The sequence below is a fragment of the Bos grunniens genome, chromosome X (genome assembly GCF_055505025.1).
Source record: "Bos grunniens cultivar Pamir isolate PY7600 chromosome X, Bosgru_T2T1.0, whole genome shotgun sequence".
Taxonomy (NCBI): Eukaryota; Metazoa; Chordata; class Mammalia; order Artiodactyla; family Bovidae; genus Bos; species Bos grunniens.
In genome coordinates this window covers 47,979,335-48,003,517 of record NC_141194.1, presented here as the reverse complement: position 1 = coordinate 48,003,517, position 24,183 = coordinate 47,979,335, and the positions used below count along the sequence as shown (strand labels likewise).

The 24,183-nt window shown below is 37.8% G+C and overlaps 1 protein-coding gene across 14 annotated transcripts in view; it reads right to left on the bottom strand.

Annotated features, from left to right (window-relative positions):
• HEPH (hephaestin) overlaps positions 1–24,183 on the bottom strand; it is a 145,390-nt gene that overhangs the window by 73,044 nt on the left and 48,163 nt on the right. Inside the window, exon 16 of one of the 14 annotated variants that reach the window (XM_086390150.1) lies at positions 192–2,065. The exons of the other annotated variants lie outside the window; for them this stretch is intronic. Coding sequence (XP_086246276.1) covers positions 2,010–2,065 — 56 coding nt within the window. The 3' untranslated portion in view covers positions 192–2,009. Of the gene's footprint in view, positions 1–191; positions 2,066–24,183 lie in introns of those variants that run through there. 14 annotated transcript variants of the gene reach the window in all.

The window sequence follows — 24,183 nt, the reverse complement described above, 5'->3', positions numbered from 1 at the left end:
CAAAAAACTGAAAAGAAAGACTGCTTCCAAACTTTTTCTTCAAGGCTAGCATCAACAGGCTATGAAACCCAGAGGACAACATGCAAATAAATAAATAAAATTACAGGGCAATATCTTTGATAAACATTGAAGCAAAAAAAACCTCAGCAAAATATTAGCAAAAAGTTCAACAATACACTGAAAGAATCATACACCATGATCAAATGGCATTTATTCCAGGGATGCAAGCATAGTTAAATATCAACAAATAAATCAATGTGATACATCACATTAACAAATTTTGAAGAAATAACAAGCATATGATTATCTCCATAGATGCAGAAAAGTTTTGTGATTTTTTTTTTTTTACTAAATTCAACATCCATTTATGATAGAAACTTTCAAGAAAGTGAGTAAACAGGGAACATGTCTTAATGTAATAAAGGCTCTATAAGAAAAATCCACAGAAAGCATCATGCTAAATGGTAAAAAATTGAAAACATTTCCTCTAAGATCAGGAACAAGACAAAGATGCTCACTCATGACTTTTATTCAATACAGTAATGGAAACTTCCCTTGTGGTACAGTGGATATGAATCTGGCTGCCAATGCAAGGGACATGGGTTCAATCGGTAGTGTGGGAAGATTCCACATGTTTCAGAGCAACTAAAGCTCACACACTACGACTACTGAGACTGCGTGTTTCAACTACTGAAGCCTGTGCATTTAGAGCTTGTGTCATGCTCCTCAACAAGATAAACCACTGCAATAAGAAACCCATACACCACAACAAAGAGTAGCCTCTTCTTACTGCAACTAGGGAGAGCCCACATGCAGCAATGAAGACCCAGTGCAACCAAAAATAAATAAAAGTGGAAGTCTTACCCACATCAATCAAATGAGAAGAGAAAGCAATTCAGATTGGAAAGAAAAATAAAACTTTCACTGTTTGCTAATGCATGATACTATATGTAAAAAATTCTAAGCTACAAACAAACAAAAACATCAAAACTTTTAAGACTAATAAATGAATTTAGTAAGGTGGCAGGATGCAATATTAATATACATAAATCTGTTGTGTTTCTATACACTACTAATTATCAGAAGGAGAAATTAAAGTTAAAATTTACTGGACTTGACAAGATGGCAGAGGATTTGGTGGATATGGAGCACATCTCTCTCCATGGATGCATCAAGAATACATCTACAGATGGCAGCATTCCTCACAGAATACCAGCTGAATACTGGCAGGAGTCCCTGACCACTGGAAAAGAATATATGGTTCCATGCACAACTTAGTAGGATGAAGGAAAGAAGGGAAAAGGAGGAGAGTGAGCAGGACCAACCTGCACCCAGTTGTAGGGGAGAAGAAGTAGGAGAGAGATCCTCACATCCGGGGCAATTGGTTGAAACAGAAGGGAAATATTTGAGGCTGTTGTGGAGAGTGAAGCAGGTGATATGTGATAGTCTGAATGGAGTGAGAATCACAAAGACAATCTGTATGTATTCCAGACAGGGAAGCAAGTCCACTATTGTGCATGGCAGCTGGGAGCTGGACCATAGGTATTGGAGAGTAATCCTGGGGCAAGGACTGCTGCTGACTCTGAGGAGATAGCCTGAGGAGATGGGAGAAGGAAATCTCAATTTGGGCAGCCATGGAAGCAGTGCATTACTGCTCAGTCATGTGCAGTGGGTAGAGAAATCACTGTAGCCTCTGTCTCCTCACACACTGGCCCACAGCTGAGAAATGGAGAAAGACACCAGCAAGGGTGGCCCTTTGAGTGTCTGATATGCCAATAAATAGAATAGAGAAGGACCAACCAGGGAGGCCTTTTGAGTGCCAGCTACCAAGAGGCTAGAAAATAATCCTAATAGAGCCATATCACCTGCAAGTGTTGCCACTGGCTTCCTCGCACACCTGGTGCCTCTGAGGTCCCTGTGATCCAAACAGCCATGCCACCTCCATGTCCAGTCCTCACTGTGGCAGACCCAAATCCTCTAGAACCACCTCGGGAGCAAAGTCCAGTGAACTATCCATATGCAGAGGTGAAGATAAAGCCACAGTTGATCTCCAGAGGTGGAGCAACTAAGGAAGAGAATCAAAAACCATTCCATAAGCTGTATAAGCTGCAGATTAAATCTACATGATAACCTAGTAGACTCTGTCTATGGATTATATAAAAGGACAATGAATGTTTCCACAAAAGAAAACACTCTAACTCTGGAAGCTGTGGATTTTGGAGGCAAGCACACACAGGTGTAGGGCCAGATTAGAGTTTGAGCTGTCCTCACAGGATGTCCAAAGACTAGTCTCCCAGCATAAGAGTGCCCCATAGGAAGCTGGAGGGCCCGCTATGGACGTGGAAGGCTGTGGCTCACAGCAGGGGAAGGGATGCTGACAGCTGAGACCAGAGGAAAAAAAATTAGTATCATTCTTATGCTTGAGTCATTCTGTAGTTGGTTCTGGACTTTTGTTTTCATTTTTCCTCTTCTTTTTCTCTCTCTTGTTGTGGTTGTTATTTTTATTATTTATTTTTAGGCTTTTGGGAACTTTTTTATTCTTTTTTTTAAATTTTATTATTATTATTATTTACTTTACAATATTGTACTGGTTTTGCCATACATCAACATGCATCTGCCACAGGTATACACGTGTTCCTCATCCTGAACCCCCCTCCCACCTCCCTCCCCATACCATCCCTCTGGGTCATCCCAGTGCACCAGCCCCAAGCTTCCTGCATCAAACCTGGACTGGCGATTCATTTCTTATATGATATTATACATGTTTTAATGCCATTCTCCCAAATCATCCCCGCCTCCCTCTCCCACAGAGTCCAAAAGACTGTTCTATACATCTGTGTCTCTTTTGCTGTCTCGTATACAGGGTTGTCGTTACCATCTTTCTAAATTCCATATATATGTGTTAGTATACTGTATTGGTGTTTTTCTTTCTGGCTTACTTCACTCTGTATAATAGGCTCCAGTTTCATCCACCTCATTAGAACTGATTCAAATGTATTCTTTTTAATGGCTGAGCAATACTCCATTGTGTATATGTACCACAGCTTTCTTATCCATTCGTCTACTGATGGACAGAAATCTAGGTTGCTTCCATGTCCTGGCTATTATAAACAGTGCTGCGATGAACATTGGGGTACACGTGTCTCTTTCAATTCTGGTTTCCTCGGTGTGTATGCCCAGCGGTGGGATTGCTGGGTCATATGGCAGTTCTATTTCCAGTTTTTTAAGGAATCTCCACACTGCTCTCCATAGTGGCTGTACTAGTTTGCATTCCCACCAACAGTGTAAGAAGGTTCCCTTTCCTCCACACCCTCTCCAGCATTTATTGCTCGTAGACTTTTGGATCGCAGCCATTCTGACTGGTGTGAAATGGTACCTCATTGTGGTTTTGATTTGCACTTCTCTGATAATGAGTGATGTTGAGCATCTTTTCATGTGTTTGTTAGCCATCTGTATGTCTTCTTTGGAGAAATGTCTATTTAAAATCACACTTTTTAGTTCTTTTATATATTTCTACATCTGTTGATATCTTATTGTTGTAATTTTTAAATTTGGTCTTCTTTTGACTCTTTTCTTGCAAATTTTCTTTGATACATAGATCTTTTTGTATACTTCTATTTAACTTTGCTTTTCTCTTTTTACCTTTTTTCACAATTTTTGTTCATTTGTCTTGTTTCCTTTGCTTTATTCCTTACTTGGCCTTGATGTGGTTTTGTTTTATGTTTTGTGCTTCAGTTAACTTAGTTTTTAATTGGTTGATGTCATTTTTTAAATTTCTTTTGCTCACCAGATCACTCTCTTGTACTCTGTTTTCTTTGGTCTATTTTGGTTTCGTTTGTGTATGTGTGTATGTGTTCCTTTGTTTTTCTTTCTATTTGTCTGATTTTGCTTTTACCATTTGTCTGGGTTTCATTTTTTGTATCTGCTTTTTTTTTTTTTTTTTTTTTGCTTTTTGTGTGTTTGTTGTAATCCCCTTTACTTCCATGACAAATGACTTGTGGAATCTTAGTTCCCCAAGCAAAAGTAGGGACTGAGCCCCTTGAGTGGGAATGCTGAGTCCAGGACACAAGATCACCAGAGAACTCCTGACCCCAGGGAGTATTAATCAGTGAGAACTCCCACAAACACCTCCATCCAAATACAAGACACAGCACAACCCAACTTCCTGCAGCACCCAGCCCTGCATGTCTAACCCAAACAATCAGAAGACAGGAACTAAAGGCAATCATCATCAGACAGGCTGCTTACAGAAAACTCAAAACACACTGCCTCACAAGGCCCTGCCCATCAGAGGGAAAAATTTATCTTCTCTCATCACAACAAAGGCACACATCCCTGCCAATATGAAGCCTACAAAACCCACTGGACCAACTTCACCCAAAAGGGGCAGACCGTTTGGAAAGTACAATGAACCTATAGCTTGGGTAAAGGAGACCTCAAACACAGCGTTAGGGAAAAAAAGGAAAAGACAAAGAAATAATGTGAAAATGGAGGAAAATGCTAAAAATGTACAAGACCAAATAAATGAAGAGGAAATAGGCAAACAACCTGAAAAAGAATTAAGAGTAATGATAATTATTATGATACAAAATATTGAAAATATAATGGAGAAAATGCAAGAATCACTTAACACACTTAACAAGGATCTAGAGGAAATAAATAATAAACAGCAACAAACAACACAATCACAGATATTAGAAATACTCTACAGAGAATCAGTAGCAGAAAAACTGAGGCAAAAGAAGTGATAAGTGAGCTGGAAAACACAATGGTGGAAAAAACTGCTGAAGGGCAAAATAAAGACATCTGGCACAATATTAAATACTCCAACAATTGAACTATTAGGTTTATCAGAAAAAGACAAGAAAGAGAAAGGATCTGAGAAAAAAATTTTAAGAGATTTTGGTTGAAAATGTTCCTAACATAGGAAAGGAAATAGTTAATCAAGTCCAAGAAATGCAGAGTCCCATAGTGGATAAAGTCAAAGAGAAACACAGTAAGACACATAATGATCAAACTAATAAAAATTAAACACAAATAAAAAATAAAGGAGCAAGAGAAAATCAACAAGTAACACATAAGAGGAATTTCCATAAAGTTAAGAGATGATTGTTCAGTAGAAACTCTGCAGGCCAGAGGGAGTGGCAGGATGCATTTAAAGAAATACTATTCAACATAGTTTTGGAAGTTTTGGCCACAGCAATCAGCACAGAAAAAGAAATAAAAGGAATCCAGATTGGAAAAGAAGTAGTAAAACTCTCACTGTTTGCAGATGACATTATCCTCTCCATAGAAAACCTTAAAGACTCTACCAGAAAATTACTGGAGCTAATCAATGAATACAGTAAAGTTGCAGGATATAAAATTAACACACAGAAATCCCCTGCATTCCTATACACTAACAATGAGAAAACAGAAAGAGAAATTAAGAAACAAATTCCATTCACCATTACAATAAAAAGAATAAAATACTTAGGAATAAATCTACCTAAAGAAACAAAAGACATAAATATAGAAAACTATAAAACACTGATGAAAGAAATCAAAGAGGACACTAATAGATGGAGAAATATACCATATTCGTGGATTGGAAGAATCAATATAGTGAAAATGAGTATACTACCCAAAGCAATCTATAGATTCAATACAATCTCTATCAAGCTACCAACGGTATTTTTCAGAGAATTAGAACAAATAATTTCATAATTTGCATGGAATTACAAAAAGCCTCAAATAGCCAAAGCAGTCTTGAAAAAGAAGAATGGGACTGGAGGAATCAACCTGCCTGACTTTAGTCTATACTACACAGCTAGAGTCATCAAGACAGTATGGTACTGGCACAATGCCAGAAACATAGATCAATGGAACAAAATAGAAAGCCCAGAGATAAATCCACACACCTATGGACACCTTATCTTTGACAAAGGAAGCAAGAATATACAATGGAGAAAAGACAATCTCTTTAACAAGTGGTGCTGGGAAAACTGGTCAACCACTTGTAAAAGAATGAAACTAAAACACTTTCTAACACCATACACAAAAATAAACTCAAAATGGATTAAGGATCTAAATGTAAGACCAGAAACTATAAAACTCCTAGAGGAAAACATAGGCAAAACACTCTCTGACATAAATCACAGCAGGATTGTCTATGACCCAACTCCCAGAATATTGGAAATAAAAGCAAAAATAAACAAATGGGACCTAATTAAACTTACAGCTTTTGCACAACGAAGGAAACTATAAGCGAGGTGAAAAAATAACCTTCAGAATGGGAGAAAATAATAGCAAACAAAACAACTGACAAAGAATAAATCTCAAAAATATACAAGCAGCTTCTGCAGCTCAATTCCAGAAAATTAAGCAACCCAATCAAAAAATGGGCCAAAGAACTAAACAGACATTTCTTCAAAGAAGACATACAAATGGTCAACAAACACATGCAAAGATGTTCAACATCACTCATTATCAGAGAAATCAAAATCAAAATCACAATGAGGTACCATCTCATGCTGGTCAGAATGGTTGCTATCAAAAAGTCTGCAAACATTAAATGCTGGAGAGGGTGTGGAAAAAAGGAATCCTCTTACACTGTTGGTGGGAATGCAAAATAATACAGCCACTATTTAGAACAGTGTGGAGAAGCCTTTAAAAACTGGAAATAGAACTGCTTTATGACCCATCAATCCCACTGCTTGGCATACACACCGAGGAAACCAGAATTGAAAGAGACATGTGTACCCCAATGTTCATTGCAGTACTATTTACAACAGCTAGGACACGGAAGCAACCTAGATGTCCATCAGGAGACGAATGGATAAGAAAGCTGTGGTACATATCCAAAATGGAATATTACTCGGCTATTAAAAAGAATGCATTTGAATCAGTTCTAATGAGGTGTATGAAACTGGAGCCTATTATACAGTGCAAAGTAAGTCAGAAAGAAAAATACCAATACACTATATTAATGCATATATATGGAATTTAGAAAGATGGTAACGATGATCTTATATGTGAGACAGAAAAAGAGACACAGATGTAAACAACAGACTGTTGGACTCTGTAGGAGAAGGTGAGGGTGGGATGATTTGACAGAATAGCATTGAAGCATGTATATTATCATATATGAAATATATCACCAGTCCAGTTTCGATGCATGAGGCAGGATGCTCAGGGCTGGTGCACTGGGATAACTGTGAGAGATGGGATGGGAAGGGAGGTGAGAGGGAGGGTCAGGATGAGGAACACATGTATGCTCATGGCTGATTCATGTGAAAGTATGGCAAAAACCATCAAAATATTGTAAAGTAATTGGCCTCCAATTAAAATAATTTAAAAATTAATAAAATAATATACAGAGATACTGAAAAAAAAGAAATGAAAAGGAAAAAGCCTACAACCAAGATAACTCTAACCATCAAGGATCATATTCAAAATTGATGGAGAAATCAAAAGATTAAAGACAAGCAAAAGTTTAGAGAATTCAGCACCACAAAACAAGCTTTAGAGCAAATGTTAAAAGGTCTTCTCTACACCAAAAAGATAAGAAAAGGAAAAGATATACAAAAAACAAACTGAAAACAATTAGCCATGCCCTCCTCCAGGAGATTTTCCCAACTCAGGGATCGAACCCAGGTCTCCAGCATTGCAGGCAGATTCTTTATCATGTGAGGCACCCAGGGAAACCCAAAAACAATTAAGAAAATGTCAAAAGGAATATATGTATATATCAATAATTACTTTAAATGTAAATGGATTAAATGCTCCAACCACAACACAAAGGCTGGCTGACTGCATATAAAAGCAAAACCTTTATATATGCTGTCTACAAGAGACCCACTTAATACCTAGAGACATATACAGACTGAAAGTAAGGGGATGAAGAAAGATACTTCATGCAAATGGAAATCAAAAGAAAGCCAGAGTAGCAATTCTTATATCAGTTAAAATAGACTTTTAAATAAGGAATATTTCAAGAGATGAGGAAAGACACTACACAATAATCAAGAGATCAATCCAAGAAGAAGATGTAACAATTGTAAATATTTATGCACCCAACCTAAAAGAACCTCAATATATAAGGCAAACTAACAGACATAAAAGAAAAAACTGACAATAACAAAATGATAGTATGGTAGTTTAACACCCCATTTACATCAATGGATCAATCATCCAGGCAGAAAATTAATAAAGCAATACAAGCATTAAGTAACACATTAGATCTGATGGACTTAATTGATATCTACAGGAAATACCACCAAAAGCAGCAGAATATACTTTTTATCAAGTGCACATGGAACATTCTCCAGAATAGATCACATCTTGGATCACAGATCAATTCTTGGTAAATTTAAGATAAATGAAGTCATATCAAGCATCTTTTTTGATCACAAAACTATGAATTTAGATATCAATTACAAGAAAAATCTATTAAGAAACACAAATATATAGGATAAATGATATGTTTCTAAATAACCAAGAGTTTACTGAAGAAAAAAAAAAGAAATTAAAAAGCATACCTAGAAATAAATGACAATGAAGACATGATGACCCCAAACCCATGGGATGCAGCAAAGCATTTATAAGAGGGAAGTTTATAGCATGGCATTCTTATCTCAAGAAACAAGAAAACCAACAAATATACAACTTAACCTTACACACAAAGCAACCAGAAAAAGAACAACAACAGCAACAAAACAAAGTTAGTAGAAGGAAAGAAATCATAAAGATCAGAGGAGAAATAAATGAGAATAAATAAAGGAAACAATAGCAGAGATCAATAAAACAACAAAATTAGCAATCCATAAGCCAGACTCATCAAGAAAAAAAAGGAGAAGACTCAAATCAATAAAATTAGTAAGAAAAAGGAGAGGATACAGCAGAAAATGCAGAAATACCAAGGATTATAAGGACTACTATGAGCAATTATATGAAATTTTTTTTAAAAAATGGATAAATCTTAGAAAAGTACAAACTTTCAAGACTGAACCAGGAAGAAATAGAAAATGTAGACAAACAAAACACAAGCACTGAATACTGAAACTGATTTTTAAAAAATCTCCCCAAAAACAAAAGCCCAGAGCAAGATGGCTTCACAGGCAAATTCTCTCAAACATTTAGAGGTTAGCTAACATCTGTCTTTTTCAATCTTTCAAAAACCTGCATAAGGAAGAACACTCCCAAACTCATTTTATGAGGCCACCATCACACTGATACCAAAATAAAAATATCACAAGAAAAACAAATTATTGGCCAGTATCTCTGATGAACATAGATGTGAAATCCTCAACAAAATACTGGAAAACAGAATGCAACAAAACATTGAAAGCATGATATTAAATGGTCGAATGGGGTTTATCACAGAGATACAGGGATTCTTCAATATATGCAAATAAATCAATGTGATACACCAGATTAACTAATTGAAAGATAAAAAGAATATGGTAATCTCCACAGATACAGGAAAAGCTTTACAGAAGATCCAAAACCCATTTATGATTAAAAAATAACCTCTCCAGAAAATGGTTATAGAATGAAACTACCTAAACATAATACAGGCTGTATATGACAAACCCATAGCAAACATTATTCTCAATGGTGGAAAATTGAAACTATTTCCTCTAAGATCAAGAATAAGACAAGAGTGCCCAATCTCTCCACCATTATTCAACAGAGTTTTGGAAGTCCTAGCCATGGCAATAAGAGAGGGAATATAAATAAAAGGAATTCAGAATGGAAAAGAAGATGTATAATTCTCACTATTTGCAAATGACATGATACTATATATAAAAAATCTTACATATGCTGGATCATCAAAAAACAAGAGAGTTCTAGAAAAACATATATTTCTACTTTATTGACTATGCCAAAGCCTTTGAATGTGTGGATCACAAGAAATTGCAAAATTCTGAAAGAGATGGGAATGCCAGACCACCTGACCTGCCTCTTGAGAAACCTGTATGCAGGTCAGGAAGCAACAGTTAGAACTGGACATGGAACAACAGACTGCTTCCAAATAGGAAAAGGAGTATGTCAAGGCTGTATATTGTCACCCTGCTTATTTAACTTATATGCAGAGTACATCATGAGAAACACTGGACTGGATGAAGTACAAGCTGGAATCAAGATTGCTGGGAGAAATATCATTAACTTCAGATATGCAGATGACACCACCCTTATGGCAGAAAGTGAAGAACTAAAGAGCCTTTTGATGAAAGTGAAAGAGGAGAGTGAAAAAGATGGCTTAAAGATGAACATTCAGAAAACAAAGATCATGGCATCTGGTCCCATCACTTCTTAGCAAATAGATGGGAAAACAGTGGAAACAGTGGCTGACTTTATTTTTCTGAGCTCCAAAATCACTGCAGATGGTGACTGCAGCCATGAAATTAAAAGACACTTGCTCCTTGGAAGGAAATTCATGACCAACCTAGACGGTATATTAAAAAGCAGAGACATTACTTTGTCAACAAAGGTCCATCTAGTCAAGGATGTGGGTTTTGCAGTAGTCATGTATGGATATGAGAGTTGGACTATAAAGAAAGCTGAGTGCTGAATAATTGATGCTTTTGAACTGTGGTGTTGGAGAAGACTCTTGAGAGTCCCTTGGACTGCAAGGAGATTCAACCAGTCCATCCTAAAGGAGATTAGTCCTGGGTGTTCATTGGAAGGACTGATGTTGAAGCTGAAACTCCAATACTTTGACTACCTGATACGAAGAGCTGACTCATTTGAAAAGACACTGATGCTGGGAAAGATTGAGAGCAGGAGGAGAAGGGGATGACAGAGGATGAGATTTTTGGATGGCATCACTGACTCAATGGACATGGGTTTGGGTAAACTCCAGGAGTTGGTGGTGGACAGGGAGGCCTAGCATCTTGCAGTTCATGGAGTCACAAAAAGTTAGACATGACTGAGAGACTGAACTGAACTGAACTGAAATATACCATCAAAAACTTACTAGAGCTAATCAATGAATTTAATAAAGTCACAGTATGGAAAATCAATACATGGAAATCCCTTGAATTCCTATACACTAACAACAAAAAGTCAGAAAGAGAAATTGTAAGAATAATCCCATTCCCCATTGCAGCAATAAATAAATAAATAAATAAAATGTCTAGGAATACACCTACCTAAGGAGATAAAAGACCTATATGCAGAAAACTATAAGACACTGATGAAAGAAAACAGATAACACAAAAAGTGGAGATATGTATCATGTTCTTGGATCAGAAAAATCAACATCATGAAAATTACCATACTACTCAAAGCATTCTACAGATTCAGTGCAATCCCTATCAAATTAACAATGCATTTTCCTGAGAACTGGAACAAAAAATTAACAATTTGCATGGAAACACAAAAGGTCTGGAATAGCAACAGTAATCTTTGGAAAGAAAAATGGAGCTGGAGGAATCAACCTTCGTGACTTCAAACTATACTACAAAGATACAGTAATCAAGACATTATGGAACTTTCACCAAAACAGATATACAGATCAATAGAACAAGATAGAAAGTCCTGAAATAAACCAACATCTATGGGCACCTTATCTTTGATAAAGGGGCAAAAATATACAATGGAGAAAAGAGAGCCTCTTCCGTAAGTGGTGTTGGGAACCCTGGATGGCTACATATAAAAGAATGAAAACAGAACAGTTCTTAACACCATCCACAAAAATTATATCAAAATGGATTAAAGACCTAACTGTAAGGTAAGAAACTATAAAACTCTTAGAGGAAATCATAGACAGAACACTCTTTGACATAAATTGCACAAGATTCTCTTTGATTCATCTCATAATGCAATGGAAGTAAAAATAAAAATAACAAATGGGACTTAATTAAACAAGAGCTTTTGCACATCAAAGGAAATTGTGAACAAGATGAAAAGACACCCTCAGAATGAGAGAAAATAATTACAAATGAAACAAATGTCAAAGGATTAATCTTCAAAATATTCATCAGCTCATGATGCTGAGTATCAGAGAAACAAATAACGCACTTTAAAAATAGGCAGAAGACCTAAACAGACATTTTTCCAAAGAACACAAACAGATGGCCAATAAACATGTAAAAAGATGATCAAGATAGCTCATTATTGCATGTTTGAGTTGCTTCATTTGTGTCTGATTCTTTGCCACTCTGTGGACTGTAGTCACTAGGTTCCTCCATCCATGGGACTTTCCCAGCAAGAATACTGGAGTGGGATGCCATGCCTTCCTTCAGGGAATCTTTCTGATGCAGGATTGAACCCATATCTCCTGGTAAGCTCCTAGCTCATTATTACAGAAATGCAAATCAGAACTACAATGAGGTATCACATCACCCTGGTCAGAATGGCCATCATCAAAGCATTTACAAACAATAAATGCTTAAGAGGATGTGGAGAAAAGGGAACCCTTTTTCATTGTTGATGGAAATGAAAATTGATAGAGCCCCTATGGAGAACATTATGGAGATTCCTTTAAAAAGTAGGAATAAAATTACCGTATGACCCAGCAATCCCACTACTAGGCATATACCCTAAGAAAACCATAATTCAAAAACACACATGTACCTTGATATTCATAGCAGCATTATTAATAATAGCCAGGACATGGTAGCAACCTAGATGTCTACCGACAGATGAATGGATAAAGAAGTGTGTGTGTATATATATATATATATATGTGTGTGTGTGTGTGTGTGTGTGTGTGTGTATGTGTGTGTGTGTGTGTGTACACACACAATGGAATGTTACTCGGTCATAAAAAGCAATAAATTTGAGTCAGTTGAACTGGGGTTAATGAACCTAGAACCTGTTTTACAGAATGAAGTCAGAAAGAAGAAGGCAAATATTGCATATTAATGTATATATATGGAATCTAGGAAAACAGTACTGATGAACCTATATGCAGGGCACGAATAGAGACAGAGATACAGAGAAAAGATTGTGGACACAGCAGGGTAAAGAGAGGTTGATAATGTATTGAGAGAATAGCATCGAAGTTTATACATTACCATATGTAAAACAGATAGCTAGTGGAAAGCTGCTGTACAACAACAGGGAATTTAACCCAGTGCTCTGTGACAACCTAGAGGGGTGGAATGGGGAGTTAGTGCAAGGTTCTAGAGGGAAGGGATATATGAATACTTATGTCTAACTCATGTGGGTTTATGGCAGAAACCAAGAACACATTGTAGAGCAATTATCCTCCAATTAAAAATAAGTTCAAAATTAAGTGAAAGAAGACATATCACAACTAATAATACAGAAGTGCAAGGATCACAGGAGACTACTAGAAACAATATCATGACAACAAATTTGACAACCTAGAAGATATGAGTAAATTACTGGAAACATACACTCTTCCAAGACTAGAATATAAATAAATAGAAATATAAATAGACTGATCAACAGTAAGCAGATTTAATCTGTGAGCAAAAGTACCCACAAATAAAAGTCCAACACCATAAGTCTTCACTGGTGAATTCTACCAAATATTCAAAAAAGAATTAACAGCAGTCTTTCTCAAACTCTTCCAAAATATAGAAGAGGAGGAAACATTTTTAAACATTTTATCAGACCAGCTTTACCCTGATAGTAAAACAATCCAAGGACTCTATGTGAAAATAGTATCAACAGTCCATGACCAGGCCACACAGCAGGAAGTGAGCAGTGAGTGAGTGAGTGAAGCTTCATCTGTATTTGTATTTCCTCATCACTCTCATTACTGTCTGAGCTCTGCCTCCTGTTAGATAAGCAGCAGCATTCGATTCTCATAGGAGTGCAAACTTTACTGCTGACTCTGCATGTAAGGGATCTAGGTTGCACACTCCTTATGAGAATCTAATACTTGATGATCTGTGGTTGAGCTGAGGTGGTGATGTGGGAGTAGCTACAAATACATGTCATCACTAGCAGAGAGGTTCGATTGTACAGAGATAATAATAAATCAATTGCTTGCACACTGATATCTAGTCCATATTATTGAGTGGTAAGTGACAATCTGCATCTGATAGGAGGCTTTAAGTTAAAATCTGACACTTATTTTAGTCCACACATGGTCAACTTATTATTTGATTTACCACTTCCATCCATGCCTCTTTTCTACGCTGCACACTTGTCTCAGTCACAGCTTTGGTAAGCCCACAAGATAACACTAGCCAAAATGAATTAAAACAAACAAACAAACAAACAAATGTCACTGGAGAGCTTCGTTGAAAATTACAAAAGACCCAATGATGACAGAGCAGAAGACTCTAAGAGAGACAACAAAAAGAAAGCTCAATTTAAATACAATATAGAGAACTACTTAGGTTAGAAGTTCATTGCAACAGGTGATTCACATTCTTCCAGCCTGGTTTATATAATATGTGGCAACCACTATCCAAAAAGTCCATGAAACCTTCAAAATTGCTTCATGACATAAAGACCAAACATCTGAATTAAAAGACAAGCCACTGTATTTGTTCAAAAGAAAAAAAAGTGAACATGAAGAATAGAAGCAATTATAGAAGGCCACCAATTCAACAAATGTGTCCTCACTGAGAGCAGTATTCTTGGTGGCTAGGAAGCCTTCCTAAGTGATCAATGCAAAGAAATAGAGGAAAACAATAAAGTGGGAAAGACTAGAGATATTTTCAAGAAACCTAGAGATACCAGGGGAACATTTCATGCAAAGATGGGCACAATAAAGGACAGAAATTTAAGGACCTAACAGAAGTAGGAGATGTTAAGAAGAGATGGCAAGAATACAGAGAAGAACTATACAAAAAAATAAAAAAACTTAATGACCCAGATAATTAAATGGTGTGATCACAAACCTGGAGCCAGACATCCTGGAGTGCAAAGTCAAGTGGGCCTTAGGAGGCATCAATACGAACAAAGTTATTGGAGGCGATGGAATTCCAGATGAGTTCTTTCAAATCCTAAAAGATGATGCTGTTAAAGAGCTGAACTCAATATTCCAGCAAATTTGGAAAACTCAGCAGTGCCCACAGGACTGGAAAAGGTCAATTTTTATTTCAATTTCAAAGAACAGTAATGCCAAAGAATGTTCAAACTGTCGCACAATTGCACTCATCTCACATGCTAGCAAAGTAATGCTCAAAATTCTCCAAGCTAGGTTTCAACAGTACAGGAACCAAGAACTTCCAGATGTTCAAACTGGATTTATAAAAGGCAAAGGAACCAGAGATCAAATTGCGAATATCTGTTGGATCAAAGAAAAAACAAGAAGATTCCAGAAAAACATCTACTTCTGCTTTATTGACTATGCCAAAGCCTTTGACTGTGTGGATCACAACAAACTGTGGAAAATTATTCAAGAGATGGGAATAACAGACCACCTTACCTGCCTTCTGACAAATCTGCATGCAGGTCAAGAAGCAACAGTTAGAAGCAGCCATGGAACAGTGGACTGGTTCCAAATTGGGAAAGGAGTGTGACAAATCTGTATATTGTCACCCTGCTTATTTAACTTATATGCAGAATACATCATGCACAATGCGGGGCTGGATGAAGCACAAGATGAAATCAAGATTTCTGGGAGAAATATCAATAACCTCAGGTATGCAGATGACACCACCCTCATGGCAAAAAGCGAAGAGGAACTGAGGAGCCTTTTAATGAAAGTGAAACAGCAAAAGGTGATGGGGAACGCGGGTATACCTGTGGCGGATTCATTTCGATATTTGGCAAAACTAATACAATATTGTAAAGTTTAAAAATAAAATAAAATTAAAAAAAAAAAAAACAACTCCACATTCAAAAAACTAAGATCATGGCATCTGGTGCCATCACTTCATGGCAAATAGATGGGCAAACAATGGAAACAGTGAAAGACTTTTTACTTGGGCTTCAAAATCACTGTAAATGGTGACTGCAGCCATGAAATTAAAAGACGTTTGCTCCTTGGAAGATAAGCTATGACAAACCTAGACAGCATATTAAAAAGCAGAGACATCACTTTGCTAACAAAAATCCATCTAGTCAAAGCTATGGTTTTTCCAGTAGCCTTGTATGGATGTGAGAGTTGGACCATAAAGAAAACTGAGTGCTGAATAATTGATGATTTTGAACTGTAATGTTGGAGAAGACTCTTGAGAGTCCCTTGGACTGCAAGGAGATCAAACCAGTCCATCCTAAAGGAAATCAGTCCTGAACATTCATTGGAAGAACTTATGCTGAAGCTGAAGCTCCAATACTCTGGCCACCTGATGCGAAGAACTGACTCATTTGCAAAGATCTTGGTGCTGGGAAAGATTGAAGGCAGGAGGAGAAGGGGATGACAGAGGATGAAATGGTTGGATGGCATCCCTGACTTGGTGGACATGAGCTTAAGTAAGCTCTGGGCGTTGGTGATGGATAGGGAAGCTTGGCATGCTGCAGTGAATGGGGTTGCAAAAAGTCAGACACGACTGACTGACTGAATTGAACTGAACCATATTGTTAAAGCTAAGAAGCTTTACTATGTGAAGTAGATCACCAGTCCAGGTTTGATTCATGAGACAGGGTGCTCAGTGTCGGTACACTGGGACAACCCTGAGGGACGGGATGGGGGGGGAGTTGAGGGGTGTTCAGAATGGGGGACACATGTACACCCATGGCTGATTCATGTTAATGTATGGGAAAAACCACTACAGTATTTTAAAGTAACTAGCCTCCAATTAAATTAATTAATTTCCAAAAAAAAAGGTCCTTTACTATTGGTGAAGAGTTGATCCTGCCTGCTTCTAAGGGCATTTGTCATGAACTTTTAGGAGAGGGTACAGTTTCAATTGTGGCATGTGTTCCTCTTTCAACTAGCACCAAAACTAGAGTAACGGATGAAATAGCAGAGGCTACTGAGCTACAATTTTTAGAGAGGATTAATGAGTCACTGGGCTTCCCTGGTAGCTCAGCTGGTAAAGAATTTACCTGCGATGAAGGAGACCCCAGTTCAATTCCTGGGTCAAGAAGATCCCCTGGAGGAGGGTATGGCAACCCATTTCTGTTTTCTTGCCTAGTGAATCCTGATGGACAGAGGAGCTTGGCAGGCTACAGTTCATATAGTTGCAAAGAGTTGGACATTACTGAGAGACTAAGTACAGCACAGCATAGCACACATCACAAGGTAAGCAATCCAGGTGGACAAGTCTACTGATGTTGACAACAAGGCAATGATGCTTATTTTTGTGATATATTTGCAGGAGGATGTGCAGGAGGATGTATTATATGCACTTCTGCTGCCAATCAACACCATAGCTGCAGAAATATTCAAGTCTTTGAATCATTGTGTTGTTGTGTCTTGTGCTTAGTCACTGAGTCATGTCCAACTCTTTGTGACCCCGTGGACTGTAGCCCACAAGGCTCCTCTGTCCATGGGAATTCACCAGGCAAGAATATTGGAGTGGGTTGCCATTCCCTCTTCCAGGGGATCTTCCCAACCGAGGGATCAAACCCAGGTCTCACTCACTGCAGGTGAATTCTTTACCAACTGAACCACCAGGGAAGCTCAAGAATACTGGAGTGGGCAGCCTATACCTTCTCCAGGGTAACTTCCCAACTCAGAATTTGAACCAGGGTCTCCTGTATTGCAGGGGGATTCTTTACCAACTGAGCTACCAGGAAAGCCCCTTTGAATGATTACATATCAGGAAAACTGAATAAGTCACTTTGTGTCATTTTATGCATGGACAGAGCAGCTGCCATGACTGAATGAGCTTATGGTTTTACTACTTGGGTCAAAGAAGTCACTTCTGAGTGTTCCCAAACCAGGGACCAAACCCAGGTCTTCTGCATTGCAGGCAGACTCCATAACACTCAGCTACCAAGGAAGCCCAGAGCAATGCTGGTTAGCCAAAAAAACACCACCTAAACTTAACAACGTTTTGAAGGAGATGATTAAAATTATCAGCTGCATTCAAGTCAGTCCAGTTCAGTTGCTCAGTCATGTCTGACTCTTTGCAACCCCATTCACTGCAGTACGCCAGGTTTCCTTGTCCATCACCAACCCCCAGAGCTTGTTTAAACTCATGTCCATTGAGCTGGTGATGCCATCCACCCATCTCATCCTGTATTGTCCCCTTCTCCTCTTGCCTTCAATCTTTCCAAGCATCAGGGTCTTTTCCAACGAGTCAGTTCTTCGAATCAGGTGGCCAAAGTAAAGGAACTTCAGCTTCAGCATGAGAACTTCCTATGAATATTCAGGATTGATTTCCTTTAGGATGGACTGGTTTGATCTCCTTGCAGTCCAAGGGACTCTCAAGAGTCTTCTCCAACACCACAGTTCAAATGCATCAATTCTTCAGCACTCAGTCTTCTTTATTGTCCAACACTTACATCCATACATGACTACCAGGAAAACCATAGCTTTGACTAGATGGACCTTTGTCGGCAAAGTAATGTCTCTGCTTTTTGATATATTGTCCTGATTTGTCATAACTTCTCTTCCAAGGAGCAAGCGTCTTTTAATTTCATGGCTGCAGTCACAATCTGCAGTGATTCTGGAGCCCAAGAAAAGTCTCTCACTGTTTCCATTGCTTGCCAATCTATTTCCCATGAAGTGATGGGACCAGATACCATGATCTTAGGTTTTTAAATGTAGAGTTTTAAGCCAGCATTTCCACTCTCCTCCTTCATTTTCATCAAGAGCCTCCTCAGTTCCTCTTCACTTTCTGCCATAAGGGTGATGTCATCTGTATATATGAGGCTGCTGATATTTCTCCCAGAAATCTTGATTTCAGCTTGTGCTTCATCCAGCCTCACATTTCACATGATGTACTCTGCATATAAGTTAAATAAGCAGGGTGGAAATATAGAGATTTGTCACACTCCTTTCCCAATTTGGAACCAGTCCACTCTTCCATGTCTGGTTCTAACTGTTGCTTCTTGACCTGCATGCAGATTTCTCAGGAGGCATGTAAGGTGATCTATTAGTCTTATCTCTTGTAGAATTTTGCAGTTTCTTGTGATCCACACATTCAAAGGCTTTGGCATAGTCAATAATGCAGACTATTTTATGAAACTCTCTTGATTTTTCTATGATCTAACCGATGTTGGCAATTTGATCTCTGGTTCTTCTGCCTTTTCTAAATCCAACTGGAAAATATGGAAGTTCTTCATGTACTGTTGAAACCTACCCTGGAGAATTTTGAGCATTACTTTACTAGCATGTGCTGCTGCTGCTAAGTCGCTTCAATCGCGTCTGACTCTGTGTGACCCCATAGACAGAAGCCCACCAGGCACCCCCGTCCCTGGGATTCTCCAGGCAAGAACACTGGAGTGGGTTGCCATTTCCTCCAATGCATGAAAGTGAAAAGTGAAAGTGAAGTCGTTCAGTCATGTCCAACTCTTAGCGACCGCATGGAATGCAGCCCACCAGCCTCTTCTGTCCATGGGATTTTCCAGTCAAGAGTACTGGAGTGGGGTGCCATTGCCTTCTCTGTTACTAGCATATGAGATGAGTGCAATTGTATGATACCTTGAACATTATTTGGCATTGCTGTTCTTTGGGATTGGAATAAAAACTGACCTTTTCCAGTCCTGTGACCACTGCTGAGTCTTCCAAATTTGCTGGAATATTGAGTGCAGCATTTTAATGGCATCATCTTTTTGGACTTGAAATAGCTCAACTGGAATTCCATCACCTCCACTAGCTTTTTTCAAAGTGATGCTTCCTAAGGCCCATTTGACTTCACATTCCAGGATGTCTGGCTCTTGGTGAATGATCACACTATTGTGGTTATCTGGAGCATGAAGATCTTTTTTTGCATAGATCTTCCATGTATTCTTGCCACCTTTTCTTAATATTTTCTGTTACTGTTAGGTCCATATGGTTTCTGTCCTTTATTGTGCCCATCTTTGCATGAATTGTTCACTTGGTATCTAATTTTCTTGAAGAGATCTCTAGTCTTTCCCTTTCTATTGGTTTCCTCTATTTCTTTGCATTGATCACTTAGGAAGGCTTTCTTATCTCTCCTTGCTATTCTTTGGAACTCTGCATTCAGATAGCTTTCCCTTTATCCTTTGCCTTTAGCTTCTCTTCTTTTCTGAGCTATTTGTAAAGCCTCCTCAGACAACCATTTTGACCTTTTGCATTTCTTTTTCCTGGGTATATTCTTGATCACTGCCTCCTGTACAATGTCACGAACCTCTGTCCATATTTCTTCAGGCACTCTGGCTATCAGATTTAATGCTTTGAATCTATTTGTCACTTCTACTTTATAATCATAAGGGATTTGATTTAGGTTATATCTAAATTATCTAGTGGTTTTCCCTACTTTCTTTAATTTAAATCTGAATTTTGCAATAAGGAGTTCATGATCTGAGCCAGTTAGCTCCTGGTCTTGTTTTTGCTGACTGTATAGGGCTTCTCCATCTTCAGCTGCAAAGAATATAATCAATCTGATTTCAGTATTGACCATCTGGTGACGTCCATGTGTACAGTCATCTCTTGTGTTGTTGGAAGAGGGTGTTTGCTATGACCAGTGCATTCTCTTGGCAAAACTCTGTTAGCCTTCGCCCTGCTTCATTCTGTACTCCAGGGCCAAACTTGCCTGTTACTCCAGGTATGTCTTGACTTCTACTTTTGCATTCCAGTGCCCTATGATGTAAAGGACATCGTTTTTGGTGTTACTTCTAGAAGGTTCTTGTAGAACCATTCAACTTCAGCTTCTTCCCTTGACTTACATCTGTTCATGCAGCTCTGTGAGGAGATGGATACAGAGCACACATGCCTTGTCTTATACACAGAAGTGAGCCAGCTTTCTATAGGTAGTTCAGTGGCCAGTGTTTTTGAATTATGAAAACAGCTCCAGGGATTTCTTTCAGAAAACAGTCATCACTGGCAGCACATTTCAGTGACAGAATGGGTCACAAATTTTGCTTACTTGTGTGACATAATCAACCTGCTCAATGAACTCAATCTGACACTTCAGGGGAGAATCGTGACTGCATTTAAATAAAAAGTGGCTGCATTCAAAGCCAAACTGGGATTACAGGGGCAACGAGTGAACATTGGAATTTCTGACATGTTTCAAACATTAGTAGAGGTTTTGAATGAGACTGAACAAGTGCCTTCTTTCTCCCAGCTAGTGCATGGTCACCTCTCTCAGTTTTTAAGAGTTTAAGCATCACTTCCTAACCACAAAAGACCCCTGGAGTGCAAAGGAGTGGATTTGCAACCCATTTGTGAATTAGCCAGGTGAATCAACTTTGTCTTTACCAGAAGGGGATCAACTGCTTGTGATCACAAATGATGGTGGCATTAAATGTATGTTTGAGAGAACAAATCTCCATACATTCTGGACTAACATCAAGGTGGAATATCCCGAGATTGCCACCAAAGCAATGAAAAGCCTGCTTCCATTTCCAACATCCTATCTTTCTGAAGCCAGTTTTTCTGCAGTGCCAACAACCAAAGAAGATTTTGGAGTAGACTGGGAATAAGTAACATACTTCGGGTATCACTGTTTCCCATGACCCCCAGATGGGACCATCTAGTTGCAGGAAAACAAGCTCAGGATCAGAATCAGAATCAAAATCAGAATCAGAATCCCATTCATTCTACATTATGGTGAGTTTTATACTTATTTAATTATATATCACAATGCAATAATAGAAATAAAGCACACGAAAAATGTAAAGCACTTGTACCATCCCTAAACCATCCACACCCTCAGTCTGTGGAAAAATTTTCTTCCATGAAACTAGTCCCTTATGCCAAAAAGGATGGGGACTGCTGCTCTACTGCATGTTTGAAAGCTGCAATGAGAATAGATGTTCAAAGTTCTCATCACAAGAAAAAATATTGCAACTATGCATGGTGACAGATGTAAACAACACTAATTATGGTGATCATTTCATAATGTATACAATTATTAAATTATACATCTGAAACTAACATGATGTTAAATGACAGTTTTACTTCAATAAAGAAGAAGCCTCATCATGCAAATTCAAGATTTCTGTTGTCATTACCAGAGATGAACAAAGTGTCTATTGAAAATCTGTTGTCTGGGGCTTCAAACCAGACTTAAAGTTCTGAAATGCAGTGATGGATACTTTTCAAGAGCCTGGTGAAGTGGATGTGATTTTTTTCCCTCAAAATACTTAACTGTATGCATCTTCAATAAGATCTTTATCACATCCATATATATCCAGTTGGCCAATTTATTATAGAGAGAGCTTTATTGAAAAGATTTTATGATGTATTGTTATCAATTGTGTAGAGTATTCTAGATTTAACTTGTGACATTTTTGCAATAAATTGTTTATAATACGTTGCAGTTGTACTTAACTCAGCCCATCTTTAAACTGAATGATTATTTACAGGCATAATGATGTGAGCACTGTTGATTTGGAGTTGACCACCTTTTAACATACAGAAGAGATAAATGATAGTTCTTCATTCTTGTGATGAATGCCTCTGCATATTAATGATTTGTTGGTGAACACTTAAGGTATTAGAAGTGATACACATGTATTTACGGAGAAGGCGATGGCACCCCACTCCAGTACTCTTGCCTGGAAAATCCCATGGATGGAGGAGCCCGGTAGGCTGCAGTCCATGGGGTCGCTCAGAGTCGGACAGGACTGAGCGACTTCACCTTCACTTTTCACCTTCATGCATTGGAGAAGGAAATGGCAAACCACTCCAGTATTCTTGCCTGGAGAATCCCAGGGACAGGGGAGCCTGGTGGGCTGCCGTCTATGGGGTCGCACAGAGTCGGACACTACTGAAGCGACTTAGCAGCAGTAGCAGCACATGTATTTATGTATGACCTAAATCAAATAGCATGCTTCTGAAATAAAATGTATTCTTCAATCTAGATACTTAGTAATTGGGGTCATTATATTTGAACACACAGCACTATTAGAACATGAGATTTTCCAACTGTGTAATTTTTCCATGGTATAATTTATGGTCTCCTAAAAAGTAAATATGGTGTTTGTAGAATATGCTAAGTGCATTTATAATAACTATTTACATATTGTGATGTCAGTAACTTCAAATTATATTTTTACATATGTATATGGAGAAACATTTTTAAGATGGGTCAACTCTGACTGCATTATACTTGTTTTTATAGTAGTAACATATAATGCTGCATTGTTACTTGCATAAATCTCATTTCACTAAAGTTAGCCAACCCTCTAATTGACAATGCAGACATTAAACTAGGATTTAGTAAGGATTTTAGGTTAAAATACAAGTTGTTACTACCAATAGTCTGAAGTAGTAAATACAGCTTTTTAAAAGTGGTGCAATTAGCCTCATGATTAGGTTGGGCTTTTCCTATCTAACAAGAGGAAATTTATTGAATACAGGAGAATTTGTATGCTGTGTGGGAGTCTGTATTATAAAATCTTTAAATTTTCTTTAGGGAAGAAGAGGAGGAATATAAATTCCAAACTTACTGGCACTTATATCTTTAAAGATATTTTGGGGAATTAGGATATAATCATCTTAGAAAAGTCACTTTACATAGTTAATTTGTGAAGTGTTTTTAAATGATCCTTTTATTAAAGTTTTAGTCATTTACATTGCCTAAAATTTAAATAATTTTTATCACCTTCCTATAAAAAAGACTCTAGACATGACATCACCAGATGGTCAGTACTGAAATCAGATTGGTTATACTCTGAAGCTGAAGTTGGAGACACTCTATACAGTCAGCAAAAACAAGACGTAGAGCTGACTGTGGCTTAGATCATGAATTCTTATTGCAAAATTCAGACTTAAATTGAAGAAAGTAGGGAAAATCAATAGACAATTTATGTGTGACCTAAATCAAATCCCTTACAATTATACAGTGTAAGTGACAAATAGATTCAAAGCATTAGATTTGATAGACAGAGTGCCTGAAGTATTACAGAATGAGGTTCCTAATATTGTACAGGAGGTGGTGATGAAAACCATCCCCAAGAGAAAGAAATACAGGAAGGCAAAATTGTTGCCTGAGGAGGCCTTGCAAATAGTTGAGAAAAGAAGAGAAGCAAAAGGCAAGGGAGAAAGGGAAAGATACACCCAACTGAATGCAGAGTTCAAAGGATAGTAAGGAAAGATAAGAAAACCTTTTTTCATTTTTAAAAAAAATATTTATTTTTTATTTGAGGATAATTGCTTTACCGAATTTTGCTCTTTTCTGTCAAACCTGAGGTGAACAATGCAAAGAAATAGAAGAAAACAATAGAATGGGAAAGACTACAGAT